This window comes from Sceloporus undulatus, chromosome 8 (assembly GCF_019175285.1).
Source record: "Sceloporus undulatus isolate JIND9_A2432 ecotype Alabama chromosome 8, SceUnd_v1.1, whole genome shotgun sequence".
In the NCBI taxonomy this organism is placed as follows: domain Eukaryota; kingdom Metazoa; phylum Chordata; class Lepidosauria; order Squamata; family Phrynosomatidae; genus Sceloporus; species Sceloporus undulatus.
The window spans coordinates 26,398,112-26,418,248 of record NC_056529.1 but is presented as its reverse complement, the minus strand read 5'-3'; the positions used below and the strand labels follow the sequence as shown (position 1 = coordinate 26,418,248).

At 39.7% G+C, this 20,137-nt stretch overlaps 1 protein-coding gene across 3 annotated transcripts in view; it reads left to right on the top strand.

The window, feature by feature from the left end:
• The window catches only part of MAD1L1 (mitotic arrest deficient 1 like 1), a 344,649-nt gene that overhangs the window by 16,604 nt on the left and 307,908 nt on the right, over positions 1 to 20,137 (top strand). For 2 of the 3 annotated variants that reach the window (XM_042437440.1, XM_042437441.1), the window contains exon 10: positions 13,691 to 13,777. The exons of the other annotated variant lie outside the window; for it this stretch is intronic. In XM_042437440.1, the coding sequence (XP_042293374.1) occupies positions 13,691 to 13,777 (87 nt within the window). The remainder of the gene's footprint in view (positions 1 to 13,690; positions 13,778 to 20,137) is intronic. 3 annotated transcript variants of the gene reach the window in all.

The window sequence follows — 20,137 nt, the reverse complement described above, 5'->3', positions numbered from 1 at the left end:
AAGCAGTTTAAATACAATCCTTTTGAAATGCCTGCGCCAAACCAATGTTTAATTTGCTTTTGAAAGGAATGCCATATTGGCACTAATTTCACTTGCCTGAAGAGGGCTTTTCAGAGTTGGGCACTACAACAGTTTACTGTCTTTTTCAGATGCATAATGCATCTCTACTAATGAGGAAATGTCACAAAAGGCCTCATCTGATTATTTTAATGTAGGATGGATGTGGGAGAACAGAGTTGCTTCTGATATTTGAGTTTCAAACCATTTAAGCCTTCGAAGGTCAGCACCAATACCCTGAATTTGGCTTGGAACTAAATAAGCAACCTTTGCAATTACAGTATTTCAGAATTGATGTAACATATAGATAATTCCATCCAGATTCTGCATTTCTGAGGTGTTTTCAAGGATTGCCCGTTTTTACATGACAGGAATCCAAACTGGAGGTAGCCAAAGCATGGATCACTATATTTAAGCTATTCCTCCCCAGGAAAAGCAAATAAGACAAATCTGATAAAAGGTCTTATAACCTACTAAAGCCACATGAATCTCTACTGATGGTTTTGGATTAAGAAGCACTATGTAACTGTACACTTATCTCTTCCGGTAAATTAAATGGATAGGACATTGATTTCTGGTGCGTAGGAACTATCTATCCGCGTGGTTCCTCCATCTTGTCAGGATTCAGATTTATTTGACTTTATTCAGCCCATTACTGGGTCTGGCATCTTCACAGCCTCACATTGCTCAAATAGACAGGACAAACAGAACTTGGTGTCATTACCACCTTAGTGAAACTTCAATCCATATGCCTGAGTGATATTGCAAAACTCTGTGGCAAAGTGCTGTGGGAAACTACCAAACACTACTCTCTGAACATGAGCCTGCAGATGAGAACAGAACTGTCACATTGCTGTGATCACCAAAAAAGAAGCCCCTCAAATCCGTCTAGAGTACAAAGGGTTGGTGGTAATTCTAGATGAATGAACGGGAACAAAAATGTTTTCTATTGTACACTGTGTGTAAAACAGAAGGAAGAAACATTAACAACCTAAGATATGTAGATGACACAGTTCTGCTAGCAGAAACCAAGAAAGACCTGGAGGAATTACTGAAGAAGGTCAAGGCGGAAAGTGCCAAGGTAGGTTTAATGCTGAACATTAAGAAAGATAACAACCATGGAAGATCTACAAGAATTCATCCTAGATAATAAGAAAATGGAAATAGTGGAAGAGTCCCCATACTTTGGATCAAATATTGATTAGAGCAGCAACTGTAGTCAAGAAATCAGAAGAAAACAAGCATTGGGAAGGGAAACTGTGAAAGAACTAGACAAGATCTTAAAGTACAAAGATACCAAGTTGAATACCAAAGTTAGGATTGTCCAAGCCATTGTATTTCCCATCACCATGGATGGATGTGAAAGCTGGACAGTGAAGAAAGACAATAGAAAGAAAATCAACTCATTGGAGACGTGTTGCTGGAGAAGATTGCTGAGGTTACTGTGGATGGCCAAGAAGACAAACAAATGGGTTCTAGAACAGATCAAGCCGAAATCTTGCTGGAAGCCAGGATGGGTAAACTGAGACTGTTGTACTTTGGCCACATCATGAGAAGGCATGAATCACTAGGAAAGACAACGATGTTAGAAAAGGTAGAAGGGACAGAGTTCCACAACTGTAGAGAAAGCCTTGTCTCATGTACACAACAACCTAGCTTCTATGTATGGTGGGACATACATTGGGAACTGAAGTTGCATATTTATATGGGAAGAGATGATTTTCAGATAAGTTGGCCACAATGCGTTGAGAGCGTAGTCTGTCAAACCCTTCACCTGGCATTGAATTCTGAAGCAAATAAGAAGCTGATGCAGCAAATGGCGAGTTGATATTGATATTCTAGCAGATTTATGCATTGCAGTTTCTTCTTTCTTTTTATAATTTTTTTGATAGAAGTAGCATTGTAAAAGTGGTAAAATAGTAAGAACCTCTGAAAAATAAAGGCTTGGTTTAACCTTTTCCATTGTGCGTTTAATTTGCTCTCAAACCTTCTGGCTGCTCTGGCTGCTCTTTCATCTTTCCTCTGGTGTACTGTGCTTACCTCTGAGAGATACTGGAAAGGCTTGTAGTCTGGAGAAGACGTTTCTGCTTGAAGTTAGCAAGCTAAATGAAAGCTGGCACAGGACGAGCCGATTCAGGGAATTGTTGCTTTGAAATTTGTGAAAACTTAGGGGTTTGAAGTAAATGTTGGATATGATAAGGCTCCATTGAATTTGTATGTTCAGCAGAAACCTGGAAATGGCTCTTAGCAGCAAATTTTAAACTGCTGATCTAGAAGGTGAAAATTGCCAGTGCAGTATTTTGAAAAACCTAGTAGAGAACGGAGCCAAACTTTTCACAGCTGGGTGCAAGTTAACTTACACAAGACGTGGTACTTCTTGGAGCAGCTTCACACATTGTGAAGTGGCAAGCACCCATGCATTCAACAAGAGTGACAATGACGCATGACTCTTTGCGCCAGTTCTTTATTGTAGAATGACATTGAGATTGTTACCCATATCCCAAAGGTATCTTCTCCAGGCGAGGATCTACAGAAGCGATTGGATGAAGTTCTAGGGGTTCAGTGACAAATGAAAAATTAACTAACAGTTGGGTTTGCGCAGTATGCACTTGAGATTTTGGATCCTTACTAGAGGATTGGAACTGAGTCACTCATTTTTATTTTATTTTAGAGAGTTGTTCCAAAGGAAGTCAGGGAATTGGAAGCCGGTTTATTTATTTATGAATTTCCTTGCTCAGTTTTGGCAAGCATGCATCCAGTTGCTCACATTACATTTGGGTACGTGGTTTGCATACGCATTGTTATTCCCAGTTTTGTGGCTGCCCCCAGTAGACTTCTGCTGCACTTGGTGTTGGCATAAAACCTACTGGTAATTAAAATTATTCCATCTAGTGGCTTTCTCCAACAGTTAACCCCCTTCTGCAGTGCTGCCAGTTTTGTGTTAATGACAGTGTTGTCAGCTTGTTTAAGAAACTGGCACTGGAGAATGCCGTCTCTTCAAGGACCTGGAAAGCCTGTCTTGAGAAGCACTTCCTAGGAAGAGAATGTATTATTGCAGCACTCCATTTCCAAGTTTAAGAGGTACAGTGTGGAACGCTTTCTGCTCTCTTTTCCCACAGTTTGTCACTTACTACATGTAGAGAGATCTTGTAAAGTCCTGAGGTCTTGTAAATGCATCTGAGGCAGTAGGCTGAAGTCTACAAAAGTTCATGCTGCCAAATTCTTTTCAGTTAATCTCAAAGGTGCTACAAGATCCCTCTACGTATTGATTCTACAGACTAAAATGGCTATATCTTTGAATTCCACCAGCACTCACTAAAGCTAGGTCAGTACGAGTTGAATTGGATAACTGAGTGTCAGTCAGATTTGAAGTCCAAAGTTGTCAAGTAACTTTGACTATCGCTAGAAAATAGGTTTATTGATACCTACATCGAACTAAACTGTACTGTTTAATACAGGGATGTGCAAAATCTTTATTGACTTTTTTGTACCTGCCCTGCCTTGCTTAGCCCCAAAATACCAGCACCCACAATCGTGTGGGACCTTTTTAGTGACAAATTCCCCCCCAAAAGGTAAACAGTTGCATCTGGCGTGCTTTGTACAATATAAAGCGCTATACAACTGCCACTTGGTAGAATCAGGAGTATCATTACCTGTGGTAGCTTTGGATCCTTTTGTACAAGCTTCAGTCCCTGTTGTGAGACTCTTTTGTTTCCCGTGCAAATTCAAGAAGCTAAACCAAACAAGGCAGACTCTCCAATCCAATCCTATCTTCTCTGCAAGGTACTGTTCCTTAGAAGCAACTGGCAGGCTCTGGTTGCCTTGCTTTGGAGAAGACTTCAGATTTTCCTCCTGCCTGAACAATACGCTTTTGCATCTGGTTATCCAGCATTGGGCTGCATTTGTTTCTTTCAGGAGCATGCTTTGGTGTCTGGAATGCCTCCATTTACAGACAGCCCTTGCCAAATTAATTTTATTTAATTATCTCCTAGGGCTAAGCTTGAATAAATTTTGTGTTAAATTCGCCATTTCTGTCTTCTCTGAACGAAATGGAGTTAATATCCTTGTTAAAATCTGATTAAAACTAAAATTGAGTTTTTTGAAGTCTGATTATCCCATGAAATGGAATTTTTAAACCTAATTACAAATGGATTTGCATAATTTTTTCAGCACCATTGAAAAGTGTTGAAATAAATTTATTAATGAAATCCTCTTCTGCCGTCTCCTTGGGGCATGATGTGACTGCAGGTGACTTCGGGGCGAGAGGGAAAGAGAATCCCTCTTGTCTTCCTTCACTTCTACTGGAGAGAAACACATTCGGTAGAAGAGCCCTGATCCAGACTCATACAAAACAACAGCAACAATCCCCTTTTCATTTTTTGGTGACACTCAGCTGGTATTGATAAAGGACAGTTTCTGAAGTCAGCTATAAACTTGAATGTTGTTGACATTTGGGGGAAGGAATTGAGTGTACTTATGATTCCTATAACTACATTTACTCTCTTCCAGTTAACGTTTACAAAGTCAGTTCAGTGTTGGCATTTAGGAAGGGCATAAAAGCGTATCGTTTTCTGTTATTGAGTACCTTTAAGTTGTTTCCAACTTATGGTGACTGTAATGCAATATGGGGGTTTCTTAGCAAGATTTGTCCAGAGGGGTTTTGCCATTGCCTCCTTCTGAGGATGAGCGAGAGTTGCTCAAAGACGCTCAGTGGGTTTTCATGGCAGAACAGGGATTCAAACCCTGGTCTTTTAGAGTCCTAATCCAGTACTCAAAGACACTGCACCATGCTGCCTCTCATCTTTTATGGTTCCAGTTAAAAATAGTGATTTGTCTGATTGTAAGCTGTGTCTGTCATGTGTTTAGTCATATCCACTTTAGGCTGGATACTCAAGTCCCATTAAATACAGTGGGACAGTAAGATGGTGGGGCTTGTATAAAATGGCAAATAGGGGTTTGCTTTTTGGAATTTATATATATATTAAATATTTTCAAACTGTGGACGCTTGAATCTGTGAATAAAAAATGCGTGGACAGGGAGGGCTGACTGAAAAGTGACGGCGTAGCTGGCAACTGGCAAATGTGTAAACATAAATGAAAGCCTACTTAGATGCATTTGTTGCTATGCAATATATTTGTTGGCTTGTAATGTAGAGACTGTATAGACATTTGTTTTATGCAAATATCACTCAGTCATCTGTGAAGAAAAGATAGTGACGCATCTATTAAATTTGTCATTCAGTGTGAGGAAATCAGTGTTTAATGGCGTTTCGAAGAAAACTGCAAATCAAAATAAAAGATGAGCCCACTTGCTTTTCTCTTCCAGTGCCACTGCAGACTGTTTGTTGATGGTGCTCTAGATGCATTGCCTTTTCACATCGGCACATGCCGAAAGAGCACATTAGGCAGGGAAATTTCTCAAAAACTTCATTTCCAGGAGCTGTGCGGAGGAGATGTCAGCATGTCTGTGACAGTGATCCAGCCCTTATCTTAATCCTAGTCACAGGAGCCTGTGGCAAAGATACAGGGAGTTGTAATGGTGTTTGGCTGATCTGAGCTCAGTGTCTGAGGCGAGCAACGAAAGCAATGTACCAGTTTGCTGGGGAGTAAGCTGGCAACGAAGAACAGTAATTGCTGAAATGCCACTGTTTACATCTTTAATGCGATTACTCTCCAGCAGTTCACTTTCTATGAATGAGTCTTCAAGTCTGTTTCACTTTCTTTCTGGAGTGAATTATGCATTATTTATGGATGATGGTGATGGGAGTTGGCTTCTTTTCAAGGGTTTATTATATCCACTTAGCATTGAATGCCTTTGGCTCTAAGACAGATGCTCATTCTTTACCGCTTGTACTAATGTCCATCACTGTTTTGGATGTGACAACTTTCACATAATCAGAAACTTGGAAAGGTTCCTTTTTAAACTTCTGGGCTCATACTTGCTAAGGGATTATGGGAACTGTAGTCAAAAATAACATTTCCAAGCTGTGTGTCTATATTTTGAGCATATGTACCAAGACAATCAAGTTGTCATGAAGTGGTTCCATCTGTTTTTGCTTAAGAAAGAGAAACGTAAAATGTAAAAAGCTGCATACTGATGAAATGTACTGGTACCTACTGCTTTTGTACAATAGCAAAGCATGAGAGCTCTGCAGATAGTGTAACTGGGAATGCGCCACAAGATAAATATTCAGCCTTTGTCATCTTTTGTAAGGAACTCTTGCTCCTTTTATAGAAAGGGAGAGATGGATTTATAGAAAGGGAGTGAATGCTCTACAACTATCTGCTTTAACTGGCAGACTTGGGCAGAGATGTTTCCCATCACCTTCTCACTAGAGAAGCCAGGAATTAAACTTCAAGCCTCACTGCAGCGTCCATGCACTATCACAGAATTGTGTCATTCCCACCCACAGCTTAAGGAATATTTTGCTTAGATCATGAAAGCCCATACATAACCCGTCTTAATTGCCATGTATTTTGTCCAGGCTGCATCATAGTATAAAATATATTGGTTGGGATTGGGAGGACATGACAAAAAAAGGGTTTTGGATAGCCAAAAGAAGAAAAGAAGCTTTCTGGCTGTGTGCAGAAAAGAGTGATAGCTCAGTGGTAGAGCAGACCTTTGCATGTGGGATGTTCTGGGTTCAGTTCCAGCCTCATTCATGTAGGGCTAGTAAAATCTCCTATTTGAAATCCTTAAGAGCCATGGCTAGTCAGGAGAGACAGTACTGACCTAAATGGATTAATGACATATCCAAGGCGGCTTCCTATGTTCCATGTGGATTGTCTCCTCTGACCTAATAATTCTAGCTGCAAAATTGAGCAGACTAAAGAAGTCGTGCATTTAATTGGCTGTCCTTTCTACTAGGAGTCTGGCAAGAGTTTTTGTGCGGTTCACTTTGTACTTTCAGGTCCAAAGCATTGACAGTTGACCTCTTAAGGAGCTTCCATGAAGCTTTGGACCTGAGCTGTAATTTGTCCTTGTTTCCAAACATGTGCATATATATATTAAAAAGATGTGCTTTAAACCCCATAGAGAATCGCTGCATTTGTTTAAAGTTCGGCAAGCCTTCTTTTTCCATAGCTAAACAGTTCAAAGAGTGCATCTTGCTAATCAGAGGCATCGGCTGGCATCCCTGGGGTGGTCACACTGGTTTAATTGGCGCTGGGGCTGCTTTGAAGTCCGCTTAATCCTCCCTGAGCTTGGGAAGAAGAGTCTGAAGGCAGTGACTTTAAATCTGAAATGTTCTTCATTTTATTTACATGTGTCTGGGGAGGCGTGTAATTCATTTTTCCTGAAGCTGAGTCGCCAGCTTCTGGACAGTTGAGTGAGACTGTGAGACTCAGTTCATGGAGGACTGTTGAGTAGTGTGTATGTGTGCTAAGTTTTATATACCCCACTTGGTCCAGATGGACTGATCGGTACATACACACACAGATGTACACATACGCAAGTCACTTGATATTGTGATGGTTGTGGTGCTACCGCTGCATGTCTTAAATGGGTTTCCGAGATTTTGGTCAAGAAAACAGCCACTTGTATCTGGAAGGAGAGCCATCTTCCGCTTTATGTTTTGACGACTGTTGCTTATGCGGCCAAAACGAGGCCTCTGATGTGCCAGAGAAGAAGCATCAAAAGGTTTGCAAAAGTGCAAAACCTTTGTCAGAATAACCACTACAACTCCCCATGGAAAAACCCCAGCCAAACTAGTGGGCTGAGGAACCCACAGAATGTCTTAGGGTCATAGAATGGATGAGGAATCCCTGTCTGTGGTCATAGACATAACTCTAGCATTGGAGGGAAAGATCTGATCTTGGATCACCTGTCCTTACATTTGCAGCTCTCTCTATGTGCTGTAAGGAAAACTGTAAGGAAAACTTGAAATACTTTGCACCTGAGGTAATTTACTCTGCTGTTTCATAAATCTCATTGAGATGTGGAGGATTTGGCCTTGCTCCTCATTATTTATATATAAAAAAACCCATTAACTTCAGTGCTGAAGATGAGAAAGGTGGTTAGGAGGAGGTCTAGCAAAAACAGAGAAGGGCAAAGAGAGGTGGGTCAGCTTGCCTTCCGTCTCTTTTACTGGTCAGCCCTCTGTTTGTGAACTTTGGTGAAGTGCAACAGCAAAGTAATTAAAGTGCATCACTCTGGGGAAGCTGCAATAGAAACGGAGCTTGTACACAGATGCGCTTGCCATCATTAAGAGTGGAAGGGTCAGTCTTTTCCTTGGTTCCCAGCAATTTATCTGTGTACTGAATTAATTGGAATAAACCGAATCTTCCAAATGTCGCCTTAAGACCAGATTAAAAAGGCTCCCAGACCTCTATGTGCCGTTTCTTTCTGGAGTTGGAGGCGGTGACAGGCCATGAAATTTTGGGTCCCCTCTTGACTGCTGCTGAAGTCCAATTTCTAATATATAGTGCGATGCATCCGTTATAGTTTTGTTTTCCCTTTTGCCTTTCTGTACATTTTGTTTTCTCAAGTCTGGAGCATCAAAAGAGATACCTTGGAACCTTGAAAAATAAACAGAAACTCAATTCCTGGATGCTATTTAAGTGAAGGATGTTGTTTTGATGACTTCCGTGAGAAGAGCAGCAGTCCTGTCAAGTGGGCTGTAAATTGTAATTTGAAAGGAAAACAAAATCTGTGCCGTCCAGTCTTTTGACAGATTCCTTTTCTATCTTCCCCCCTTTAATATTATACTGCTCTTAAAAACTGTAGTCTTGCATTCTTGAGTTCTTGGCTTTTCTCATACTCAGCTCCTGATAATCAATGTTACTCCATTGCATGTGTTTAGCTCTTGCTGTTTTGGCGCTAAGCAGAATTTGGTCATTCAGAATAGTGATTTAAATGATGCGGTACTTCATCTAACTCATTGGCCCCCTAAACACACAAAACACCCCTGCAAGTTGGCATTTCCAGGAAAGGAAACGGTGAGCTGAGGCTTAGTGTAGTGTGAAATCTGAACCTGGTTCACAGCTTGTGCAAAACACCAGTTTTGAAAGGTAAGAGACTGTCTTGGAGCTGCTTGCCATGATGTTCTTGCCCCATTTGGGTGGTTTCAGATTTCTAAAATCATCTTTAAATTATTCCTTTTTAAATTATGTGTACTTCAAAGAAATGCAAAGAGCTTTTCATAAGAGTGATTTTTTGGCTTTTATTCCCTTAACTTCGACGCTGGGCTAATGTGTACCTTAAGGGTAAATCTTTTTTCCTTTGGATTCTAAATGCTGGTTATTTCTGCCTGGATAATGAGGAGGTTCAAAAAATCCATCTGTATAGTACTTTACTTATTGGGACAAGTTGGCAAAAACTGTATTCATGAGTGCCAAGATTTATTTGTGAGTAGCTGATATTTTTGTACTTGCTTTCCCCTCATTCTTTGTGAATAGGTTAATTTTTATTCTTGAATAAAAGTTAACACCTCTGAATTTCCAAGTGAAGTTAAGGCTATGATAAGACACATCTGATGAAACCGAAGAACAATTTGTGCTGGAGAAACACAGCCGGTGTCATTGCTTCTGTATTGTATGAAGACATTCGTTTATGGTCATTCCTTAAAGCAGTGATTCCCAAACTCTGGGAAGACATCTTGGCCAATGGTTTGGGATTCTGTGAGCTGAAGTCCCAAACACCTGGAAGGCCAGAGTTTGGGAATCACTGCTGTAAATTTGGGCCATCAAGTCATTTCCAACCTATGGCAACCCTAAGGCGACGCTATCATGGCCTTTTCTGGGACTGAGAGTGGGGGACTTGCCCAACTTCAACCAGTGGGTTTCAATGGCCGATTGGGGATTTGAACCCCAATGTCCAAAGTCTGCCTACACTCAAACCACTGCACCACACTGGCTGCCATTACATGTTTAGAATTTAAAGAGTATTCTGTTTAAGACGATGGCCATAAAAAGGTTAGATTCTCCTTGTATGAGCTGTTTATGTGACGAGAGAGTGCAATACCTTTAATACTGAGAGACAGTAAGCTTTGTCTAGAAGTTTTCCTTCTGTGCATTTTGTTTTTCCAGGGACATAGTAAGTTCTTAAAAACGTGTTTTGTTTCATAACTTAGGTTTATGAAACAACGAATAAATAAAATATGAGTGAAAATTAAAGTTGTAATCAACATTTTCCGGTAACTATGTAGCTTTTAACATTTTCGGATAACTACGTAGCTTTGGGAATGCTGAAATGAATGTTACATTTTGCATCACTCCCTCTGTCTAAATTATGTAAGGGAAACTTCTTTCTATTAAGTTTGCTATTTGGTGGCAAGATCTTTAAACATTAATATACACATGCACAAGTAGTTTTCAAGTAATGTTTTGCAATTTGCATAGATCAGTAATATTTAAACCATGCATAGCATACTTTATTGATTTCTTCTTCTACTACTAGAATATCTCAGTAGAGCATGTTTTGACAGTTGGTAAAAAATTCAAATGCTTATACAGCAAGTAAATTTAACATGGCATACAATATCAGCCTATTAAGCAGTTTGTTTTAAATAATCATTTTAACGTATGTAGAAACATGTATTTTAGAGGCTATGGTTAATTCTAAAGGCTATTTTTACAATTTATTCATTTGTATTTTGGAATGTATTAAAATTACATCTCCCCAAACTGGACATTGTGGAATAACATGTACTGTGAGATATAACAATCTTTTCTTTTTAAAAGAAAGGTTAGGTTTTCATTATGGTTTTCAGCAGCAAAGGTTTCTGGATATGATGATTCTTATTATATTACTTTTAGTCCAAGATTTGATTATTTGGAAGTGAACATGCCCTGGATCAAATGCTATTTGCTTCTCATACCGCACTTTCATGTTTTGAAATTAATGTCTCTTTCGTTTCTACCTGTTTCTGGAATAGTATGTTGTTCAAAACAACTGTATTAATAGTTGTCTCTGCTGGACGGTGTGCTGTTGTCATAACCTTTGGTATATGCAGAAAATGTGCTCTGTTTGCTTGTGCTTCTCTTCGTCGTGTGCCTTTGGCTGCTTTTAATTAGATGTACTTGAATTCCTGCACTGCTGACCCTTGAGATGGAGAAACACAGTTTGATGAATGCAATTAAATCTCTCTAACCTTCCTTTATCCTTTCTCTCTCTCAAATTGTTTGGTTTCTGCTATACTTCACTTCTTAATTATACACTTGTCTGTTCGGTTTTTAATGGTTAAGTCTATAATGTAATGGTTGAAAATTCTTACCTTGTACAAGATAGCTCTACGGAAAGGATCCCTAACTGGTAGGAGGGTATGAATACATTGAAAAGTTGGCACCTTTTGGTACGGTGGGACAGACCGGGTGAGTGCAGTGTGTAGACGATAGCCCAAAAAAGAGACTTGTAGAGCAGTGCCTCCAACCATGATGATCGTGTGCAGTTTAGTAGAATAGACTGCCCCTTAAGTAGACTCTTCCATCTGTCATGAAGGTCGAAGGCTTTCATGGCGGGCGTCCATAGAATTTAGTGGGGTTTTTGTTCTATGTGACCATGTTCTGGAAGAGTTTATCTCTGACGTTTCGCCGGCATCCGTTGCTGGATATTCAGAGAAAAGAAGATGCCAGCCACAGATGCTGGCAAAACGTCAGGAATAAACTCTTCTAGAACATGGCCACATAGACCGAAAAACTCACAAAAATCTTCCATCTATTGCTTCTACTTATTCCTTCAAGTAGCCGACAGGTAAAAGCATTACAGCATGGGGAGATTATTCTGTAGAGAGTGAAAAAAGACTTCTTATGCAGAGAATGGGGAATGTGTGACCTTCCAGACGTTGCTGAGCTTCAGCCCCAATCATCCGTATTACAGTAGGCTTTGCTGAGCAGAGCTGCTAGGAGTTGCAGGTCAACAATGGCTGGAAGGCCACATGTTCACCTCAGTTCTCTTAGGATAACTGGGTTGTGTGTCTGTGGTTGAAGTAGTGGCTCCAGAACAAAAGTATTTCAAGTTATTGTAAATGCTTGGTATTTAATGTGTGAGTACATGCCTTCAAAATGCCTGCCAACTTGTGGTGACCCCATGAATTTCATAGGGCTTTCTTAGTCAAGGAATACTCAGAGCTGGTTTTCAATTTCCTTCCTCTGAAATACAGTATATAGCACCTGGTATTCCGTGCCGGTCTTCCATACAAGTACTAGCCATACAGTAGCTGACCATGCTCAGCTTCCAGTAGAGATCTTGTTGGACTCTAGCTTCCCCCATTCCTTACTGTTTGTTCAGCTGCCTAAAATTGATGGGACTTGCAACATCTGAAGGATCCCTTCCGCTATACTAGAGTATATGAATGTTTTTCAGAATTCGACTCAACAGAGGGCAGTGCTGAATAGTGCATAGAAGTCTGCTTCTGGCTCACAAATTGAGTTGCTCTAATCACTAGTTAAATGAGACAGTAATTCGGGTTGTTATTGAATTTAAGAAATGTTGTTGTTGTTGTTGCTGTTGTTGTGTGCCTTCAAGTCATTTCCAAATTATGGTGACCCTAAGGCTGTCACTGGGTTTTCTTGCATACTGAACCATTTTTGTATTTTCCCCAATCTTTTATCACTCAAACTGTCATGTTTCTTCCCAGAGGTGCTTTATATTGTTGCCTTTTATTTCAGTGGAAACCTTTATTCACAGGCCATATTTACTTTCCGTTACATGTTAGTATGCTGTTAAAATAAAAGAGAGTGTGCTTTTAAGGAAATTCTCCAGTTTAATATTTGGTATGGATAGAAGAGACTTGTAATACATTCAGAAAAGATACCAGTCCAACTTTTTGCACTGGGTTTGTGCTTCATTAGTGCCTAAAATGGGAAATGGGGTAAGAATGGAGTATCTTGAAATATGGAGAAAGTTCTTTGATGGTCTGCCTGGAGCCAATTCTCAACACCAGTGGCCAAATCAATGTACAATCCTGCATGTTCCAAATCATACCAACACATTCATTGATTGAAGTATTTTTATTCTATTCCTCAAGTAGAAAGTATCTCAGAACACCTTACGTACAGTCAGTAAAAATGGCATCTCCTCTTTTTAGACGTCCAGTGTAAAACAAGGATGCAAAACAAACACACTGGAGAGTAGTAGGAATGCCCTTGTTGCTTCATCTCTTTCGGTCTTGGTCAGAGAAGACTCAACAATAATTTAGCAGGTCTTTGTCTGAAGCAAGAATGGTCTTGCTTCATCTCCTTTGGTTGTCTGACACTAGACTGGCTGCCAGTGATGGAAACTGAGAGAAGAGCGAGATGGAGGTGGTCTTCCAGAAGGACTGAAAAAATGGCAATGCTTCCCTTCTTGTCTTCTCGGTTGAAGTCTGGTGGACTGGTAGTTGCTCCAGACAGTTATGTGAAACACTGGGTCTGGGTATTTGTTTCTGTTCAGTAAAAGCAAATGTCAGGGCATGATTGTGATATATCTGGTGTTATGTATTGTATCTCTTGGTATACCTGGGGCTTACTAAATAATAACAGTGTTTTTCATTAAGGAAAGATAAGCATCTCTTTATATGTCTGAACGTCTACTGTGGCACATTTGTTTTTGTTTTTTAATAAATATGTATTTCTATGCAATGAAACACTGCCATTTCTAGTGGCAACTACATCTAAGCTTCTCTAACCATGGATTGTGTGTCTTCCACTTGTTTAGGAGCCCCGATGATCTCTCCAGGCATGTTGTTGCCCTTCAGCAACGGGAAATTGTTCTGAAAGAACAGAACTCTGCCATCTCCAGCAGGTAGGGCTGTCAACAGAGATTGCATTTTAATAGGGACTGCAATGTTTGTCAAGCAGAAAGGATGTATATTCTACTTCAAGACTCACTGGAACGTGCTGGATGTGCATCAACAAGAGAGATTTGCCCGTATTAGTTTGTCATTGTGAGGCTCATACTGCAAAAAGAATGCCATTGGGCCTCCGTACTTTTGTGAATAGTTGTGGTTTTGAAAACCATTGGGGAAATGAGCAAAAGCCAGTACTTTCAAATCCCATTTGTCTCTGCAGCTTGAATAGGTTTTGAGTCATCCGCAAGGTCAGGATGTAGTTATATAGCAGCTCTAAGGTAAATGAAAAGGATTTTGCAGCGGAAAACACCTGACCATAATCAAAAGGGTTGGTGTATTGCTCTCTTTGCATTTTATATCTCTTGTTTTGGTTCATGGGTTACACTTTGCAGGAGCAGGAATACTAATTAGAGATGTGGCACCAATGTGGGAAGCTATTTAATATTGCTGGCCTCGAATTATGAGTAGCTATGGAGTTATAAAAATATGTTACAAACCACCTGGTTCAGTTCTGGTCTGCTGTTTTTAAACCTATGCAGAACTATTAAAAATCTTGTCCGTAAAATCAATGGTAGTGTAATAATTTTCTACCGTTTAGACTTGTATTTCTTTAGCAACTTTGCATTGTCTTTGTGGCCTGTCAGATTTGAATGCAATTGAACTGTAGCTAGATTTGGTGCTAGTCAAGAGAAAGAGGTTCAGACATTAGTGATTCCATGTCTGGATGTGCAAATATACCTGAATTGGGAGCTAACGTATTGGATGTTCCAGATCAGCACATCTTAAATGATCTCTTGTAGAGGATGAGCAATTACTTTTTTTCCTCTGGTGTTTTGGGGACAAGTACCATCTATGGCTCTTTGGCTATAGTTTTTTCTTTCTTTCCTGGAGACTTGCCAAGGATTGAATTGGTGTCACATTGGTTTTGTACTTGCATCATGATGCCTGTGGCCTGAACATTCGGGTGCACATATTTGGTCTTTTAAATACTAATTAAAATATATGAATGCCAGAAGTAAAAAATGTCAGCTGAACCTGCCGACATTTGTTAGAACGTCTAAATAAGGTCTTTTAACTGCATGGCCAGTTTGCATTAAAAACCAAGGGTTTTAGCTTTACATTCTTTCCAGATTTCAGGTTTACTTTCTGAACAAAGTGCTGTTTTAAAGATCTAGGTTGTCTGAGATGTAGGGAATTGGTGGGATAGCTGAAGGAGTATGAAATTTGCAAGACCCTTCCATATGACTGTTTTGCCAAGCTAACGTATGTATGCTTTTACCCACATAAATTGCTCCAATAAAACAACAACATTTCACTCTCCAGAGAGTTCATATCTTCATTGGCTGAGGTGATTACCTTTTTAGTTGCAAAGATGGAATGCATGTTCCTGTTGAGAGTCCAAAAGTGAACAACTTGCCTTCTGGTCTATGTGCTGTTTCCCAAACCATTTCATTTTCTGACAGTATGGCGTAGCGATGTCTGTTCTGGTTAAAAACCACATTGGAAGTGGAGTTCCCTAGAATATCTGGGTTCTGGCACTTGACCTTCACCAAAAGTGTTAGCTGCATTTCCCATTTCCTTGTGATAGATACAGAGCAATCAAATTGTACCTAGTTCAATACAGTAGTTTAATTCAGTAGTTAAATCCCCTGTCCATCCAATCTAGTAGCATCTTCTAGTTTCATCCTGAAGCGTCTCTTACCAGTTTTGGAAACCTTCCAGTCATGTACATGGGCAGTAAAGTTTAGATTGTATTTTAATTCAAAGCACCTATAATTGCTTAGCTAGCAAGTTGTTAAAATGACTAGCCAAACGGTGAAATTGCTGAGGGCAGCAAGACTAGTCTTGTCTCTTCTATGGCTGGCGTCAAGAAAGCTTCACAAGAAAGTTTTGCCTGATACCTTTGAAAGAGAAACATGTTTTTGTTCTTTTCAGAGAGCCTCTAGCAGTGTAATAGCGAAGATGTTCTCCAATTTAGGGATGATACTATTTAATGTTTAATTTGCAGGAGCAATATTTTAGTTCAGGTAATGTCTGTTTACAAAGGCCCATTCACGCTGGCCATAAAATTATGATTATCTTTTAAATCTTCCAAGGCAGTCTAATGAGTTCAATTTCTAAGTGTCAGATTTCTCCATTCTTCTGGTTTCAAGGCAGTTTGAATGTTTATTTTTCAGCTTTTATTTTCAGATCTCCATGAAATATCCCTGTGCCTTTTAAGGGGAAATATTATACTCTTGTTTCCAGTGAGATCTTATGGATGTCTGTGAGTCTGCAAGGAGGAATTTGCTCTTGGGCAGAGGTTTGTGTCTCCAACTAAACAGCTCATAAATCTGGTGACCATACGTTTTGGCTTGACCAGCAAAGCCACCACTTTCAATTTCTGTGTTTCCGATTTCTAGTTTATCCTATCTATAAGGTTGGAGATAGCTTGCGATTCTAAACGTCACAGTGTGGCTTATCCCCCAATTTTATGCCATCCAGAAGCCTTGTGTATTTGCATCCTAGGCCATTGGTTATTACAGCCTCTTCATACAAAGCTAACTGCAGGTAAATAGATTTTAAATATGTACAAAGTGGCAACAGCATTAGGTGGGAGCTGAGTGCTTTGTTAAAAGCTCAGCATGCCAGTTCTTTGTATAAACACTTGAAAACACAGTGTGACCTTCTTGAAATAGCACCTGGTTGTAGTAAAGTTGAAAGCTGTTGATTCTTGTTGCAGGTTATCCTGTCTGCTTTTAGGCAATGGTTTCATGGCGTTCTGCACTGATAAGATCAATAGAGACACTCTGCCCTTGAGGAAAGATATATCTTGCAAGATTTTAGGAGGCATTCTGTACATGGCAGGGTTGTGACCCAGTTGTCCTGTGACCAGAGCCCCACACAAATTTAATGCGTGTTCTCTAACATGCTCCCAAATTCTCAACTGTTCAGAAAGATACCTGAACAGATAGGTCAGTGCAGAATCATAGAAGGGAGAAAGTTTGAAAATGGCTGCTTGGGAAGGACGAAAATTGTAGGACACTGGCATTTTTTTTCTTGCTTGGTGTGCCTACAAGTCATTGCCAATTTATGGTGACCCCCTTATTGGGTTTTCTTGACAAGAGTTGTTCAGAAAAGGTTTGCTATTGCTTTCTTCTGAGGCTGAGAGCGTGCGACATGCCCATGGTCATCCAATGGGTTTCCATGGCCTTTCTCCTCTTCATGAAATTTGAGTTCCTATACTTAACTCCATTGTAGTAGAACAGCAATATAATCCCAACAAAAGATTAATAGTGGGAGATTAACTGTCCTTAATTCAATGTGGTCAGTTTACTTTATGATATGGGAGTGTGACCAAAACAATGGTGTCAATGCTTGATATGTTGTTTTTCAGAATGATAAGTGACTTTTGATTCCGTCATCCAATTGTTCTTTATTTGGCTACATCTAAAATTGAACATTTCACTTGGCATCTCTGGCGATACTCTTCCTTAGAAAGCTGGCCAGCGGTGTAATGATTGCGCTCTGAGCTGTATTGGCACAAAGAGAAAGCCTTCTGCTTAAGAGGCTACTAGAAGTTCTTTGCTGTTGGAAGCACAATATTTACTGGCTTGAGTTTTGGATGAAATTTAACTCCTCTGTTTCTTCACATACAACTCTCAGTTGGATTTCATTCCCTTCTTTTTCTTTTGCTGGACAGCCAGTTGCTCTCATTCGACTAATGATTATTGACTTTTAGGTGGTGATATGAAAATTAGCCAACATGCAGATCTGTGCTGCATACAACAAAAGAGAGGCTGCTACTCCCATATATAGCAGATAACAGTATAAATATTAGCCATGGGGAAAATGAGCTCTCAGATTTGGGGCTTTACTTTTCGCATATCTCCAGCTTTGTCCAGAAGGTTTGGAAGATACTGTTTCCTTAACACTGAAGTGAGCTACTTCTTCTTTTGCAGAGGAGGTTTAGATGAACTGGAAACCAAATCTGTAATTTGGGGTTACTGAATTACATCTTGATACCTCCATTAGACCAATGTGTATCTCTCCCATAATCACACTGTCTTTGTTTTTGCATGAACATTGTAATTCCACCTAGATTTTCTGTGTGAAAGCTTTAGAAATCTCTGCTTCTGTCTTGTGAGTCTTTAACGATTGCACCGGAGCAGGAGATTGTGTTACATTGGAAGTCATTTGAGCACCAGCGTATTGGTACCAAACACTACGGAGCTGGTGTTAATGGGAAAAGCTCTCACATCCATCAAGGCTGTCATATCATACCAGACTTGTTTTTATTACAAATAGTTTTCATGTACTTCTCATGTAAACAGTAAAATATCCTTGTCAATACATCTGGCAGCCTATCATGTACATTTTCGGAAAGGATAGTGGGGATTACCAGGATACCTTGACGGAGAAGAATCAGTATTTATTGTCTTCCTTTTTGTACTGAATTTACGTACATATTGACTCACTATTCAATAACTGGGTCTACTGTAGTTGGGGCTAGCCATCGAGAGTCCAGTCATTGTGTCCTCAATTTAAACTCCAGTAACTGAAATGTGTTCCAAGATTACTATAACTAGAATATACTGGATATTCTCATGTATACGTTTAGAAATTTTAGTCAAAAAATCAACCCAAATTGATTTACCCACAGATCAATGTAAGTACTGTATCTTATCTCTTAATTTAAAAAAAAAGGAGCCAACCCCATCTCTGTGTAGAGTAACAAAAGGTGAATGCTTAAATAATAATCAAATCAAAGCTTTATTTACATCCTGTTTCTCTGTTACAAAGAGCAGCTTAGTCCATCCTGGGAGAACCTAAAAGAAGCACCAACCTCCTCTACTCTCTGCTGTGGCATCTCTTCTGGCCTTTTTGAATGCCTGGGCAATAAAATAGCAGTGTTCTTTGGGATAGTTTTCCTTTGGATTGTCCTTTACATCTTTTGTTACATGGCCCTAAGTTTTATCCATAACTTATTCATGGGGTATATCAAAATCCATAATTTTGCCCTGAAACCTGACCTTTGATTATACACTAGGTCAATTTATACACAAGTATATATGGTGTGTTCATGGTTTATTTTCATGTGACTCTATATCAAGTGTCTTATAATAATGCCAATGGTTGGACGTTACATTGGCACAGTATTCTGCATTCAGCATGCATGGCTGTGCTATGGGTATATGCCCATTTCTCCATCCCACTCTTCTCACTTTGTAGTCTTCTTTATGTCTCTGGAAGAGCATTAACAATTTTCCAAAGCTATGAAAAGAATTGGGGCAGTTGCCACACTACAAAATGGTCTTGGTTTTATGATGGTAGATCCCTGTCCAAGAAGTATAGCGGTAGCAATAGTGACTGTACTGAAAATGATAGATTCTTTTCTCTCCAGTGCTTACAGAGTAAAGTGTAGCATAAGGAGCCCATCATGATAGCAGAGTATGTTGTGGAGAGAGCAGTAACTTGCTTTGTTCAGGTACTAAGTTTTGAATAACCCCCATGAAGCCACTCATCCATTTTAAGAGCGGCCTATAAAATATTTTATCTTTCAAATAAATTTCCCCAAAGCATGTGATAATATTTATGCACAGACTTTATGTACCTGACAAATTCTTTTGTTTTACCAATTTCTGTTCAAAGTACTTGTGGGATGGATTTCTTTAGTTGTTCTTCTACGCCTTCAAGTCGTTGCCAACTTATGGCGACCCTAAGGCAACCCTATAATGGGGTTTTCTTGGCAAGATTTGCTCAGAGGAGATTTACTATTGCCTTCCCCTGAAGTTGAGAGAATGTGATTTGTCCAAGGTTTCACCAATACTACCTGATCCTACAGACAAACCTTTGGGCAAATAGGGCATAGATCAATGTATATCAATACACACTATGTATGTGTGTCATCCTCTTGTGCCTCAATGTGGCTGTGGCTCCAGTTAGTGGAGCAAAGCACAACATGAGAAACAGTGGCAGGGTATAAACCACACACCCCACATGTTGTAGGCTTGCTTTCATGTTCCAGTCTAGGAGTGACAGAAATCGCTGCTGACATCTTTATTTTTAGCGAGATTTCATGTTATTTAAATCTTGTCATGCGTGCATATTTATGTTGGTGCATGTATGCATGTCCATGTACTACTTCTTTAGCCAACAGCTTGTACTTCAGCGGCAATGAAATATAATTGTCACTTGACCCCGAGTTGCATGTATGTACTTCACTAGCAAAAATACATTTTCCTAACTTATTATGGAGGACTCATTGTGTGAGAAGTTTCATTAGGAAAAAGTCTTGTTTTTAGCTGTGCGTAGCAAAAAAAGTCCAAATTGTC